Below are 15,387 nucleotides of genomic sequence, written 5' to 3'. Positions count from 1 at the left end.
ATCTGAGCACGGCTCAGCCAAACTCATCTGTCACACGACAGATCATATTCTAGAAGATTTGATTTTGCTCATAAATCAGTTACGAGGTTGACATGATGCTTATTTTTTGTCCGGATACATTGGTTTATTCAAAAATATTTTTAAAACAATGCAATTCTTACATACATTGACTTGAATAATCAACACGTATGTGTTTAATTATATATACATATATATATATATATATATTTCTGGATTAATTAATTTTGACTTTGACAGCAAGGTGATATAGAGAAAAAAAGATTCTTAGGTAGTATCTTGGTATAAGTTCATAGGTAAAATATTAGTTAATTAGACCATTTCAAAACATGGCAAGGATATTCAAGTTGCAAAATAAAGCAATAAGCCCTGTGAAGCCATGGTTTACAGTGAATTCATAACAGCTAAGGGGCGTTGTTAGGCACGACGTGAAGCAGGGTGCCTAAAACCCTCTTAGCTGTTATAAATTCACTGTAAACCATGGCTTCACGGGGCATACTGCTTTTATAAAACGGTTATCCCATATTGTAGTAAGGTTTCACAAAATAAAACAGAGCAAATAAAGTGTAATGATATTAATAAAAACATTATTCTTCCGCCAAACAACGTAGTTCCTCGGAAACGGCTGACCGAAACGGTTGCAACAAAGTGGTTGCCGAGCAAAGCACTAATGTAAACGAAGGTGTATGTTTGTAGAGTAATTTAAAACAGCTTAGAATGCGGCTCAACCAATCAAAATCAAGGACCGGAACTATTTGTTTTATAACGTTCTTTCTGGTCCTTGAATCTGATTGGTTGAGAGGAGTGTGATATTCTAGTGATATCGCAACTCCAACCATTTCTCCGTTTTGCGAGTGTCATGGTGGACGCCCAAATTCACTATAATTTTATAAATAATACTGTTTTTGTGTCACGGAATGTAGTTTTAAGAGTTTGTAGGTATGAATATTCTTGCAAACAAGCACCAAGAGCAGATTTACCTCAGGTTCTTCTTCAATTTGCCGCTGTCTCTGATGTCTCTACAGCTGTTAAACATGAGCTTTAATTCGTTTTGGGTATGGCTGCCCTTGACTAAGATTTTTCTGGTCGACTAGTAGTCGTTAATTTTAAGCATTAGTCGTCTATTAGTTGCACGTTTATTAATAAACCAATAATGAGCCTTTAATTGAGCCTTAATTTTACAAAAGTGCAATGTTTTGTTGTTATTGTGAGTGCACACAAATAAATGTAGAGTCATTACAGATTTGAAAGATGTATTACTCTGTATGACCAAAAATGACAGAGTATTTTAAGAGCAAGTGACCTCACCGGCGCCTCCATTTGTCATGCAAGGAGCGCGCTACTGCTCAGCTTTCACACTTGCACAGCGCACAATTTTCTAGGTTAACATTAAATTGAGCGGCCATGTAAAGTTGCTACTACAGTACATACATATTTCACATGAAAAGCCATATTTGAGGTTGATGAATGATAGGTGAGCATCTGGATATCCTGCCCGATGTACTTTTATATTACCACAAAGACCAGCTGTTAACGATCTGTCTGTCACCGACTGCGTGACTTCGCCACATCCTGTGGAACGCCTTTTTCATCAATTATTAGGGGGTAGCCCTAGTTTTGGGTAAATCTAACGGGCAGTCTCTGGTCTCAATAATCTATTATTTGTCCCAAAGCAAATAGTTTTAGCTGAGGGGAAAATCTCATCACGTGGCGACTGTTTTTATGAGTAAGTCAGCAGTAAAGACTTTCATATTGAAAGATACTGAAACAGGGTTGTAAACAAGGAAGTTATTTTGACGCAGCCAACAATGCATTGATCAGCGCTGTCATTGGAAATCGCCCTTAACAGATGAAAGGATACTTTGACAAAGATATCGCTTTCCTCAGCGGACATTCAAACTAATATTTTATTGTGAATATGAGATTGAGCTGAAGAACGAATACTGTATCAGGTAATAATCACACTCACTCTGTGCATCTCTCTCTCTTAAAACTCCACATTATACAGTGAGCTTTTAATACAGTAATACAATGAGCGTTCAGTAAAGTAACTTTCCTTCATTACTAGTTCTAAAGTGACGTTTTCGGCCTGGGCTACTTCTAAGAAGTAGGGTTTTTTTAAAGACACTCGGTTGTTGTTTCTTATGTATTTACACACTCGTGCCGTCGAACTGTTGTATAAACGCAATATTAGCTGTGATTACCGACAGCTGACCAAATCACAGCCGTCAAGATATACAACTATATCGCACAACTACAAGTTTGATATTGCTCATATTGTTTATATTATATAACATAATAACGATTAATATGTGGACACTCACATATATTCAGTGTGCAAGATTTTTTTACTTAGTACACCACAATGCTTAGAGTTATTAACCCTTTAACTGTCACCCCCCAATTTTTTTAAAATAGGCATGAAAGTGCACTATCCAAACTTAAATTGTTGTAATTCATGAACACTTTGGAATACAGATCTAAGGTTGGTCTTTTTTTTTTTAAAGAAGACAGTCAGCAGATTATGGCAGATTTTTTTCAAAAAAATAAATTATTAATAAGTTATAGAAGTTTAAATTTACTAAAAAGAAAATGCACTGTACCATTTTTATTTTATTTTATATAAAATACATATTTTACATAACAGGTTTTACCCTAAATTTGACATCAAATTGAAGCCTTATGTCTAAATAAGTTATGTTCCAAATTTGAAGTTGATACGAAAAAAATTGGGGTTCCTGGGAAAGTTTGTTTAGGGCGTTATACCACAAACAGCCACCGGGTGCCATACAAACTCTATCGAATTTTTTAAAATGCATTTTTCTGTCACAAAAGGCTAAATTTCTTTGTTAATTTTACTTTTATCACAAAATAACCACCTAATATGAAATCCTGAGACTCAGACCATTCTAATGACATGTTTTTTGTCAAGATTATAAAAAGTTTGGATTCCAAAAGACCGTAATGCATTTCGTAATATGACACTTGATACCGCCGATAAGGGGGAGGAGACCGCCAAAACATTTTACAGTACCATTTCCATAGTAACACAATGTCCGATTTCAAAATGGTTTTCATAGGATGATTCTTGGGCTTCTAAGCTTTCAAATGATATATAATTTATCATGATTACTAAAATATTTGATAGAGAAAAAGGACAACGAAAAAAAAGAGCATGTGGGACGGTGACAGTTAAAGGGTTAAAATAAACTAAACCAAAATCAAATGAATATGAATACAAAGTTAAACTAGATTATTAAAACACTAGACATTATAGTGGACCTATCTGTTATTGACTCTGACAATATGACTGCGTTTTGCCTTTTTATGACAGTACATCACAAAATGTTCTTGGACTTCTAGAAAAGTTATTCTGTCCATTTAATGTTCTCATTTATCAGAACTGATAAGAAACATGATAGTATCATAACCCATCATTTCTTCAAAGTGCTGTGCTGCCATCTGAGCTCTTTACTTTGAGTTTTTATGACATAGTGTGTGTATATCACTGAGTGTGCTTTGCCATTGTGCTGGAAGCCAGAGTCTGTTTTACAGCCTTTTCTGGATGAATGAGCTGCATGTTTTTTTCCAGGTACTCACAATGACTCGCTCTTACAGTTACAGACGATGATGCATCTGTGGTATTGAATGAGGAACTAAACTGGACTTTTTGCTAGGAATCGTATCTAAAGGACTTCACGTCTTTGTATGTTTATATGTGAGGTAGAGGGCAAAAGGTGACCTAGTTTAGTTTAATTTCACACAGCTGCTAATCAAAAACGGTTTCTCAACAACAGAAAGAAGGGCAAAACAACTGAGCAGAGAGGAAGTAATGTGGTGAGGGCACAGCGGAGGTACACAGGGATAAAAATTCACGTGAAGAAACGACGTGAAGGAGAAAAGTGAAAAAGGCTGAAGGAAAATCAAGTGTGATGGAAACAGAATGAGTCAGGAGGTGAGGGCAGTTCATGTGAGCTGCGGGAGACAGGTTCATGGGAGAAATGAATGATGAAGGTGGAGAAAATTAGATTTCACTGAATGAAACAGGAAACCAGAAAAACATTTGCTTTGGTGCTTAATGAACTTATGAAGAAATGCTTTCGCTGATGCTCTCATCTTACAGCACTTGCCAAGATAAATGGAAGAGGAACATCTTGTTGAATTAAGAATTAATAAATAACCAAAATAAAACTAGTCAAGCTGGCAGAGGGACTGCATGCAAACAAAAACTAACGCAAATATAATCTTAAGTACATTTTATTTTCTAGTACAAATATCAAAAGGACCAGTTCTGCCTCATCTGCCAATGAGTTAAAAATTAATATTAAAGAAATAAATAATTCAAGATTAAATATTATTGCATAAATTCAAGGGATTGTCTATATGATAATTTTTTATTGTATTTTATTTATGCACCAAAAAGTTCTTAAATATGCCAATGATGTAAAAACAAATAATAAATGAATATTAAAGAAATAAATAATTCAAGATAAAATATTATGAATGAAATATTCAATGGATAGTCTCTGTGATATTTTTATTTTATTTTGTTTATGGCCCAAAAAGTTCTCAAATCTGCCAATGAGGTAAAAACAAATAATAATTTATTATTAAATAATTCAAGATGAAATATTATAATTTAAAATAGTTCAAGGGGTAGTCTCTGTGATTTTTTATGACCCAAAAGTTCTTAAATCTGCCAATGAGGTAAAAACAAATAATAAATAATTATTAAATAATTTAAGATGAAATATTATTGCATTAATTCAAGGGATTGTCTATATGATAATTTTTATTTTATGCTATTTATGCACCAAAAAGCTATTAAATTTGTCAATGAGATAAAAACAAATAATAAATTATTATTTAATAATAAATGATTAAATATGAAATATTAGAAAATACATTAATTTAAGGGACAGTCTCTATAATATATGTTTATTTTATTTTATTTATGCCCCAAAAAGTTCTTAAATCTGCCAATGAGGTAAAAACAAATAATACATTATTATTATTTATTAATAAATAATTCAAGGCAAAATATTATCAATTCAATTAATTCAAAGGATAGTCTCTATGATATATTTAAAGGAAAACAAGATAAAAAAAAACACAGATGCTTAAAAAACAAAATGCTTTTTAAAGAGCTTTTTACCTACTCAAAGAACGTCCATCAACTCTAATCTGGGAACAAATTACACTCTGAAGTGCTCTCGAATCTGGTACAAAACATTTAATTTTAAGATAAAACAATGCAATTACTACAGCAATCAACTTTTCGATTAAAACAAGAGGGAGCAATAACCTTCCTGACAGACCAAACTTGAAACAACCAACCATCAAAGTGAAACACATTATAGCGTTTTGCCCCCATTCAAACACAACAGATCTGAAAGCCTGTTAGATTTATAGACTCTCTTCTCACAGAGTGCACATCTGAGCTGAAGTACAGGACAGAACTGATCTAGGGGGAATAAAATCGGCGACTCCAGCTGGGCCGTCTCGCAGTGATGTCAGTAACCATGCCAGTTATCGATGAGATCTATGCAAATGGAGGCACGCACACAGCGCCTGAGAACACAAATCGTATTGTGTGCTTCCACGCGGCACGACACCTGCGTAAAAGAGTGTGTTTGGGTTTGTGTTAGTGTGTAGTCAAATTGGATTTTAATTAATGATTAGACGAAGTTTACACTGGGGCCACTGTTAGCAATAATGATGCCAGGTGATACTACTGAGCAGACATCCACTGGAGAAGCTGAGTAAATGATAGCTGAGAAATAGTTTCATGGTCTCATCCTCTGAGATTTACTTCCACATACTGTACAATCTGACCTGGATGACCCTGACCAGGAGAGATTTGCCGCTCTCTCTCTCTTTTTCTGTTTACTCTCTGTTTGCTATAACAGAGCTGTATTTGATTTGAACTCTTTGTACTTGGACTGTTACATAGGAAAGAAAAATACACATGCTGTCTTATTATCTTAACTGCTTCTCTTAAACAGAAATAAGATTAGATAGAAAGTTAAAAAAATAAAAGACCTCAACGAACTCACATAGAGCTTTATAAGACTCTTAACTATTATTGATATTATTAACCAATGTAAAATTATTTAAAGCATTTTTGTTAATAACAATAAAATATACATTAAAGTTGTTACTAAAATAAAAAAAAATGAAATTTAAAATGAATTTTAAATGTAAATAGTCATATTTAAAAAAAAAATAAAAATGAAGATATTACTAAATAAATAAAATGAAAACTGAAAATATAAAAATAAAGTTCAAAATTAATAACTATAATAGTACATAAATAACACTGTTATCAACAATGTCTCAATACTGAAATAAAAAATTAAACCTAAATAGTAATATAAAAATGTATAAAAATTATATTACAAAATAAATAAATTACAATAAATTGTAAAATTATTTAAAGCATTTTAGTTCATGAAAATAAAATATACATTAAATGAAAAATTAGAAATGTTGCCAACTAAAGTTGTAGCACTAAAATAAAAAAAAATTACAATACAGTAAAAAAGAATAAAAATTACATTTCAAAATAAATAAATAAATAAATACAATGAAAACTGAAAATCTAAAAATAAAAGCTCATTCAAATTAAATATAATAGTACATAAATAACACTGCTTTCAACAATGTCTCAAAACTGAAATAAAAAACTAAACATATATTAATATTAAAAAATACAAAACTAATAAAAAATGATATTACAAAATAAATAATTTAAAAAATGTATAAAAATACAAGCTCATTCAAAATATTAATAACTATAATAGTACATAAATAACAAGTGAAATTTGAAAAAATGAAACCTAAAAAGTAATATTAAAAAACAGAAAACTAAAAATAAATATATTAATTAATTAATTAAAAAAATATAATATGTATTTAAAAAATGAAACCTAAATAGTAATATAAATAAAATTTTAAAAACTAATAAAAAATTGTTACAAAATAAATAATTAAAAATAAATAAATATATTTTAAAAATAAAAACTGAAAATATAAAAATAACAGCTCATTCAAAATATTAAAACTATAATAGTACATACATACCACTGCTATCAACAATGTCTCAAAACTAAAATTATAAACATTAAACCTAAATAATAATATTAAAAAATAAAACAAACAAATAAAAATGACAATATTACAAAATAAATAATACAAAAATAAATAAAAACTGAAAATATAAAAATAAAAGTTCATTCAAAATATTAACTATAATAGTACCCAAATAACATTGAACATCAGTTAAAATATGAATAACTATAATAGTACGTAAATAACAGTGCTATGCAATGTCTCAAACTTTGCTGAGATTTGCTAAATCTGGGATTAAATTAAACATTTCACAATCCATGATCATTTCATACACACTTTTACTGTATATCAACAATTGTCTTATTCATATGTTATGTTATTTCTCCATCAGAAACAGAGATACTTCAATGACACATAACTGAGAACTCCATTAAGTTTCCTGAGTTACGAACAAGAAATATCCAAGTCTGAAAATTTGCTTTGGGGCATATGAGGAGGAAGACGAGCTCGTAACGAGAACATCTTCAACTGAGCCACAAAAAAAACGGTCCTTTACTATATACTGACCCAATTACAACACACTCTGGGACGACAATAAATGTATAAAGTGTACATTCAATGACCTACATAGCCAGACCTCATACAAGAACACAGGTCAACCAGAGAATGCCAGCAGCCAGATCTGAATCACAGGTCAAACTAGAGGGTGGGAAAAAGAAAAGTTGACCCACCGCTCCTTGTCCCTCTCTTTCTCCTTCTGCCGTCTGGACTTGTGCAGTAGTCCGATCAGAATGACAGCAGCCCGAATGCCGGCTTTTTTGGAGTTCACTTTGGCTTCAGAATCCGACATGCTGGCCGGCCCACACTCCGAAACAGACTTTGGACCAGGACCGTCCTGCGCTATTCTGGTATGACCGAGCTCTCTGCCACGGGCTGAGGGACTGAGAATATACATCTCCAGCAACCTTTTTCCTTCTCATGCTCTCTCTCTCTCTCTTTCCTCCCCTCACTCGCTCCTACACCAGTTCTCATTGCCTGCCCCTGTCTGGATCTGATAGGCAGAATAGAATACAAGCCACGCCCACTTCTCTCCAGCACCTCCCTCCCAATCCCTCTCTCACTTTCCACTCGTTTTCCATCGCTCTGTTCCTGGACTACTCGGCTTTCTGAGTTGCCAGACCTTTCCACACTCGTTCAATCTAAAAAAATCTGTCCTCTCCTGCCCTCTTCTACAGTCTAACTTAATTGCATCTTGCATCTTTCTGAATCAAAATGCACCTTTTATTCAGTGTAGAAAGAAACTCTCGGTCAGTCAACATCCTTGACCCCTTTTTCTGTTTTCTATGGCATTTCTTAGCATCACAAAAACATCAGGCATATAAGGCAGTGACCTCGCTGTACCAAACTAAGAATTTCCCTTATGTTTCAGCATATTTGCATTTGTATTTGCCACGGTCTGGTTGAAGGCACATATTGCGGTTCGCTCCTTCCAGCATCTTGTCTGACCTGTTCTTCATTTCTGGCCCCTGTCTCTGTTTGTCTTTCATCTTCTCTTTCTGTTTGCCTTTTCCCACTGCAGGAAGTTACTCCCTCTTCTGCTGTCTGCCTAGTGCGCTGGGTCTGACTCTTTCCATGCACATCTCGCTCATAGACGGATTAATGTGTGGACCTGCTGAGCATTTGCCCCAAGGAGGTCTATAATACCTGGAGAAGGCTATCCGTTAGCATTTCTATTCATCTCAGTGGCAGCTGCTCAGCTGGTGCAGGAACCCCCAGAAGTAATGTTTTTTTGCTTGTGGCACCACATTAAATAAAAATAACAAAGCTTAGGGTCAGTAGGTTTTTATTTTCAAAGAAATTAATACTTTTATTCACCAAGTGCATTCAGCAAAATTCAATTGTTGAATAAAGTTATTTTTGCTTTCTTTGCACACAAAAAATATTCTTGTAGCTTCATAAAAGGTTGGATCACTGATGTCACATGGACCATTTTAATGTCTTTACTACCTTTCTGGGCCTTGAACTCGTCAGTTGCGTGTCTGTCTATGCAGGGTCAGAAAGCTCTTGGATTTCACAAAAATATCTTAATTTGTGTTCTGAAGATTAACAAAGGTCTTACAGGTTTGGAACGACATGAAGGTGAGTAATTAATGACAGAATAAAGGGGTCATGACATGTTTTTTTTTTTTTTTTTGAATACGTTCCTTGAAGTTCACTTATGAGGTTCACAAGTTTTTTGCCCCAAAAAAAAAACAAATATGTGGAAAACTTCATTACACAGGAAACCGTATCAATGCCGCGCCCCCTCACTATTGCATGTGAGTGTTTTGACAACATGTACAAAATAAAAACGGTCATTTTCAGACAAAGCATTATGAAACCATGTACTTACAGTTTGTGATGCAGCTGCAGTCAGATCTACTAGCGCTTCATCTTTCAACAAATATTTCTTTGCGAACTCTACATGACACTGTGCCTCGCTTACAAAACAACATACCAAAAAGTCCGAACAATCCTCTGACATGATCCGGGATGCCATTAAAAATAAACTATCCACTTGTTCTTTACGCTTGGATCCTTCTGATACATTTGAGGTCAAAAGTTTACATACACCTTGCAGAATCTGCAAAATGTTAATTATCATACCAAATTAAGAGGGATCATACAAAATGCATGTTATTTTTTATTTAGTACTACCTGAATAAGATATGGGTGTGCTTTTGTGGCTTTAATGGACAGGACAGTAGAGTGATGACAGGAAAGTACTAGGCAGAGAGAGCGGAGCAGGATCGGCAAAGGACCTCGAGACGGGAATCGAACTCGGGTCACCGCAAACACAGTTATGCTACGTTGGCGCACTAACCACATAAGAAAAAAATAGCTGAATTTATAAAAATGACCCCGTTCCAAGTTTACATACGCTTGATCCTTAAAGGCTGGGACACACCAAGGCGACTGCAAAGAACTAGCGCGCACAAAAGCCGACGACGTTGTCACATCGCTTCGACAGCATCTGGACCAAAAAGCTGTGCTTGAACACACCGCACAGACTTCAGCCGACTGCAAACTAACATTCGTTCTGTGTCTGCGCGAGAACATTTACCTGTCTATATCAGCAGCTTTTAATAGCATATATAATCAGCATTCAAAAGGAGAAACCGAAACGAAGTCATACGAGATTACCACAGATATACGAAATGTAAACAAAGCAGCGCCTACTTACTATTTTGAATATCAGTTATGTTGGGCAACGTCTCTCAGGTTAGAGAGAAGTTGCCCGACCGTTGGCTTGGTGTCCTGACCTTAATCCATCTGAGATCCATCTTTTCACACTGAGGACAACTGAGGGACTCATATGCAACTATTAAAGAAGGTTCAAATGCTCACTGATGCTTCAGAGGAGAACACCATGCATTAAGCGCCAAGGGGTGAAAACTTTTGATCAAAATAAAGATATTTACATTTTCCTTATTTTGCCTAAATATCATATTTTTTCATTTAGTACTGCCCTTCAGAAGCTACAGAAGATATTTACATGTTTCCCAGAGGACAAAGTAAGTTCAATTTACCCTGATCTTCAAATTTAAAAAGTTTTCACCCCCCCGGCTCTTAATGCATTGTTTCCTTCTGAAGCATCAGCGACCGCATTCAGATGTCACCTCACACCTCGGATTCAATTGAGCCATTTTTTAAGGGTTATTACATAAACACTTTTTTATTGATGATGAGGACATTAAGTTATGAAACTTGCAAGACGTATTCAAGCATACAAGGACCTCTTCTATGTCAAAAGATCAAGGGAAACTTGGTTTCTCATGTCATGACATCTTTAATTCAAATCACTTCTTGACAATTCTGTCATTATATTTGAGATTTTTTAAGTGAAAATTGCTTTTACACCAGTTTCTATAAAAACTGTGGTGCTGGTTGATCTTTGCCGCCCAATCAACACTGGAAGTATGCAGTGTGTCACGGCACAGTAATGTCATGATCATTTCCTTATCTCATTGCTGTCCACCGCTTATAGTCAGATGTGCTCTTTGTGTCTAATAATGGCCATAACCCTTCCAGTTTTTTTGTTCTGTTTGCAAAAGATTAACTACCCATGTCTGCAGAAACAGATGGTTCTCTGACAACTAAAATGAAAGCTAAAATAGAAACAGTGGCCAGCTGGTTCTCTCATAATCAATAAGGATTAAAGTTGACATGAAATCAAAATGGACTTTTCTGCTTAACTTTCTTAAAACGCATTCCTGATCTTCAGTGCACACATTCATATTCTTAAAGGGACAGTTCACCCAAAGATGAAAATTCTGTCATTAGTTACTCACCCTCATGTCGTTCCAAACTCGTAAAACCATCGTTCATCTTCAGAGCACAAATTAAGATATTTTTGATGAAATCCGACAGCTTTCTGACCCTGCATAGACAGCAACGCAACTGACACGTTTAAGGCTCAGAAAGGTAGTAAGGACATGATTAAATAGTCCATGTGACATCAGTGGTTCAGCTTTAAATTTATGAAGCTACAAGATACTTTGTGTTTGGAATGGCATGAGAGTGAGTAATTAATGACAGACATTTTTGGATGAATTATCCCTTTAACCTTTTTTTTTAAATAATCACAAACGGACCACAAACTTTTGAACTATAGTTTACATTAAATTACTGCAGTAAACTGGATTTAAAATTACATATGAATGTGACGTGAAGTTTGTAAGGTAAGCTACTGAGCTATGACTTTGTTGAATGTAAGATACTGCTCCCTCATGAGTGCAAAAATTAATAAAAATGAGACAAAAACAAGTAAACAGCTGCTTCAAACAACAAGTGCTTCGAAGAGCCAATGTACCCCTTCCCCAGACTCAGGCTCTGCCATGGTAACATCACCTCAGATTCCCCAAATCTGCCACCAGGATCCTCATCCCCACGGCAACCCTGAGCTTCCTCTGGGGAAGGGGCTGGTTGACAAGCAAGCCAGGTCATGTGATCAGTGGAAGAGACTCGGTATCTTGTATCTGCGGAGAGGTACTGCGAAATGAATGTGTGACGTCTCTGGTAAGAAAAGGTGAACTGTATTCTCTCAACAGTTAGATGGAGAGCGAGAGGTCCAGAATGGACACAAAGTGAGCAGTCTTTCCACAAAGACTATGAAGCTTCAGGCTAAACCCCTCAGAGAGCCACAAACACAGATGCATGGGCAAACACATCCCCCTCTCCCACTCCCTCGTCTTCTTCCACACACAAACACAACTCCCACTGCCCCTCAGCACATCACACACACACACTTGGATGCATAGTATACAGTAAATATCCTATAGCAAATCACAAATTCTTCCCTCCAAACATCTGTAGTAGCTCAGAGCAACACATATCTCTCACACCTTTCACTGCACTTCACATGCTATCCCAGTGGTCTTCTTCATTCAGGTGCAAAAACACACTTTGAGCATCTCAAGTGACTAAAGAATGGCGGCAAGTTACATCACATAACCTGCAGAGTGTCGGTCACCTGAAAACTACACACCTGTGAAGGTTAACGCATGCTAACACAAAAAAAGCACACAAAATCAACCCCTAAAATGCAGTCAGAGACAAAATGTTCACTGTTCCTGGAGTAAAAGATGAGCAAACTGAAAGTGAAACCCTTACAAAAAAAATCCATGGTTTTACTATAAATAAAACCAAAAAAACATAGTTAAACCGTAGTAACTTAAATTAAAATTAACCACACGTTTGCTACACTAACCATAGTTTAACCATGGTATTTGTAGTAAAACTGTGGTCATACAAATGGTAGTCAGTATGTCAAAAAACTATGGATACTACAATGTTACTATAATAAAACCATGGTTAATTTTCATAAGGGAAGATCAAACTTTTTTGAAAATTTAATGTAAAACCATTTTCTCCAAATCTGACAAAACATCCAATCTGAAGTAAACAAAACCATGTAGCATAAACAATCTTAGACAATAATACAAAAATATAAATAATATTAGCTAATAACATTCTAGCATAAACAGCATTAGCCAGTTAAATCATAGCATACATAATATTAGCCAACACCACCCTAACGTACATAACAATTGCTAATATTGTAGCATAAATAACATCAGCCAGTAATATCTTAGCCTTACTAATATTAGCCACTATCCTCGAATAAATAACACTGGTCAATAATAATGATATTAGCTAATAGCATTCTAGCATAAATAGCATTAGCCAGAAAAATCATAGCATACTTAATGTTAGCTAATAATATTGTAGCATAAATAACATTAGCCAGAAAAATCATAGCATACTTAATGTTAGCTAATAATATTGTAGGATAAATAACATTAGCCAATAATATCCTAGCATAAATATAAATAATATAAGCTAATAGCATTATAGCATTAGCCAGAAAAATCCTAGCATACATAATATTAGCCAATAACATCCTAACATACTTAACGTTAGCTAATGATATTGTAGTATAAATAAAATCAGCCGATAATGTCCTAGCCTTACTAACATTAGCCCATAACCTAGCATAAATAACATTGCCAGTAATATCCTAGCATAAAAATTAAGTTATATTAGCTAATAGCATTCTAGCATAATTAGCATTAACCAGTAAAATCCTAGAATACATAATATTAGCCAATAACATAATAACATACATAATGTTAGCTAGTAGTATTGCATAAATAACATCAGCCAGTAATATCCTAGCCTTACTAATATTAGCCAATAACCTAGCATAAATAGCATTAGCCAATAATTTCCTAGCATAAATAATATTAGCCAATAATATCTTAGTCTAAATACGTATTAGCCAATAATACATAAATGATATTAGGCAATAATATCTTACTTAGCATAAATAATAATAACTCGTAGCCTAAATGTTATTCACAAATATACAAGTCATTAGCCAATAACATCTTAGCATAAATAACATTAACCAATACAATTCTAGCAATAATATTAGCCAATAGTACATAAATAATATTAACCAATAATGTCTTAGCATACATAATATTACCCAATAACATCCTAACATACATAATGTTAGCTAAAAATATTGTAGCATTAATAACATCACCCAATAATAGGCTAGCCTAACTAAAATTAGCCAATATCCTAGCATAAATAACATTTGCCAGTAATTTCCTAGCATAAATAATATGCCAATAACATTTTAGCATAAATAACATTAACCATTAAATGCTTGCAATAATATTAGCCAATAATGTTTTAGCATAATAGCCAATAATATCAGAATATAAATAATATTAGCCAAAATGGCACAAATAGGCAATAATATCTGAACATAAATAATTGCAAAAAAACTGTTACCCAATAATATCCTAGCATAAATAATAACTGCCAATAATATTCTAGCACATAATGTTAGCAAACATAAGTTAACCAATCAGATCTCAAAGGGTACGTCCCACCCAACATTATTTCACACTCAGCATATTCAGAAATAAGTGATTTTGCAGAATTACTTGAGTTCAAAACCTGTTGCTTTAAGGAGACAAAGAAGGTGACTAACACTGAACCAGACTAGTGGAACACAAAGTTTTTAAGGCTGCCATCAATCCAGTTTCTGTCTCAAGCTCATGTGCTCTAAATTTATCAAAACAAGTGTACAGTAGATAGGTCTATTAGCCAGCCTAGATAGAAATGCGTCAACGCTGTATGAGGAATGAGACAAGACAAGGTGACTGAGAGAGCAGCTGAGAGTATAAATCCAAGCCAAACACTGCAGACAGAAATAGCCGAGCACCGCACAGGAGAAACATGTGGCCCTGGAGCCAAGCCCAGCCAAGCCAGAGCTCCTTAATGAGCACAGTGCAATATCAGTGTGTGCTTACACACTTTCACACTAACACACAGGCTCACATACCCAAAGATAAGCTCATTCACAATCTCTGAAACACATACACACACACTATGGCAGCCTCTTACACAAACACCTACACTTGGACACCTCATCTTACTGGTATAATTAGCTTGATGGAAACAAAAATACTGATGTGAAAACACAGTGTGACGGAGCCTATCAATAAAAAAAGTGCTGAAACTCAACGGCGAATTTAAAGGTCACAGGTAAGGGTTAACCTTGGATAGTTACTGAAAAGTTTATTGTAAATTAGCTTGGGAAGGACAAACAAAGTCTGCAAGTAAGCAATATTTAAACTTTGTAAGGCATAACAAAGTGAAAATAATGTTGAATTCTGGTTGGCATTTCTGAACTTCAGGGATAGAGTCAGCTGCTCATTATTGCAAAACAGACCTGGCGAT

The 15,387-nt window shown here is 34.6% G+C and overlaps 1 protein-coding gene across 10 annotated transcripts in view; it reads right to left on the bottom strand.

Moving 5' to 3' along the window:
• Positions 1–15,387, bottom strand: part of rap1gap2a (RAP1 GTPase activating protein 2a) — a 94,843-nt gene that overhangs the window by 46,248 nt on the left and 33,208 nt on the right. For 2 of the 10 annotated variants that reach the window (XM_051129049.1, XM_051129061.1), the window contains exon 1: positions 7,821–8,094. The exons of 5 other annotated variants lie outside the window; for them this stretch is intronic. In XM_051129049.1, the coding sequence (XP_050985006.1) occupies positions 7,821–8,044 (224 nt within the window). In that variant the 5' untranslated portion in view covers positions 8,045–8,094. Of the gene's footprint in view, positions 1–7,820; positions 8,096–15,387 lie in introns of those variants that run through there. 3 more of the 10 variants (XM_051129060.1, XM_051129047.1, XM_051129048.1) reach the window with 3 other exon arrangements.

The sequence above is a fragment of the Labeo rohita genome, chromosome 15 (genome assembly GCF_022985175.1).
Source record: "Labeo rohita strain BAU-BD-2019 chromosome 15, IGBB_LRoh.1.0, whole genome shotgun sequence".
Classification (NCBI taxonomy): domain Eukaryota; kingdom Metazoa; phylum Chordata; class Actinopteri; order Cypriniformes; family Cyprinidae; genus Labeo; species Labeo rohita.
The sequence above is the reverse complement of the archived record's forward strand: the minus strand, read 5'-3'. Positions and strand labels throughout refer to the sequence as shown.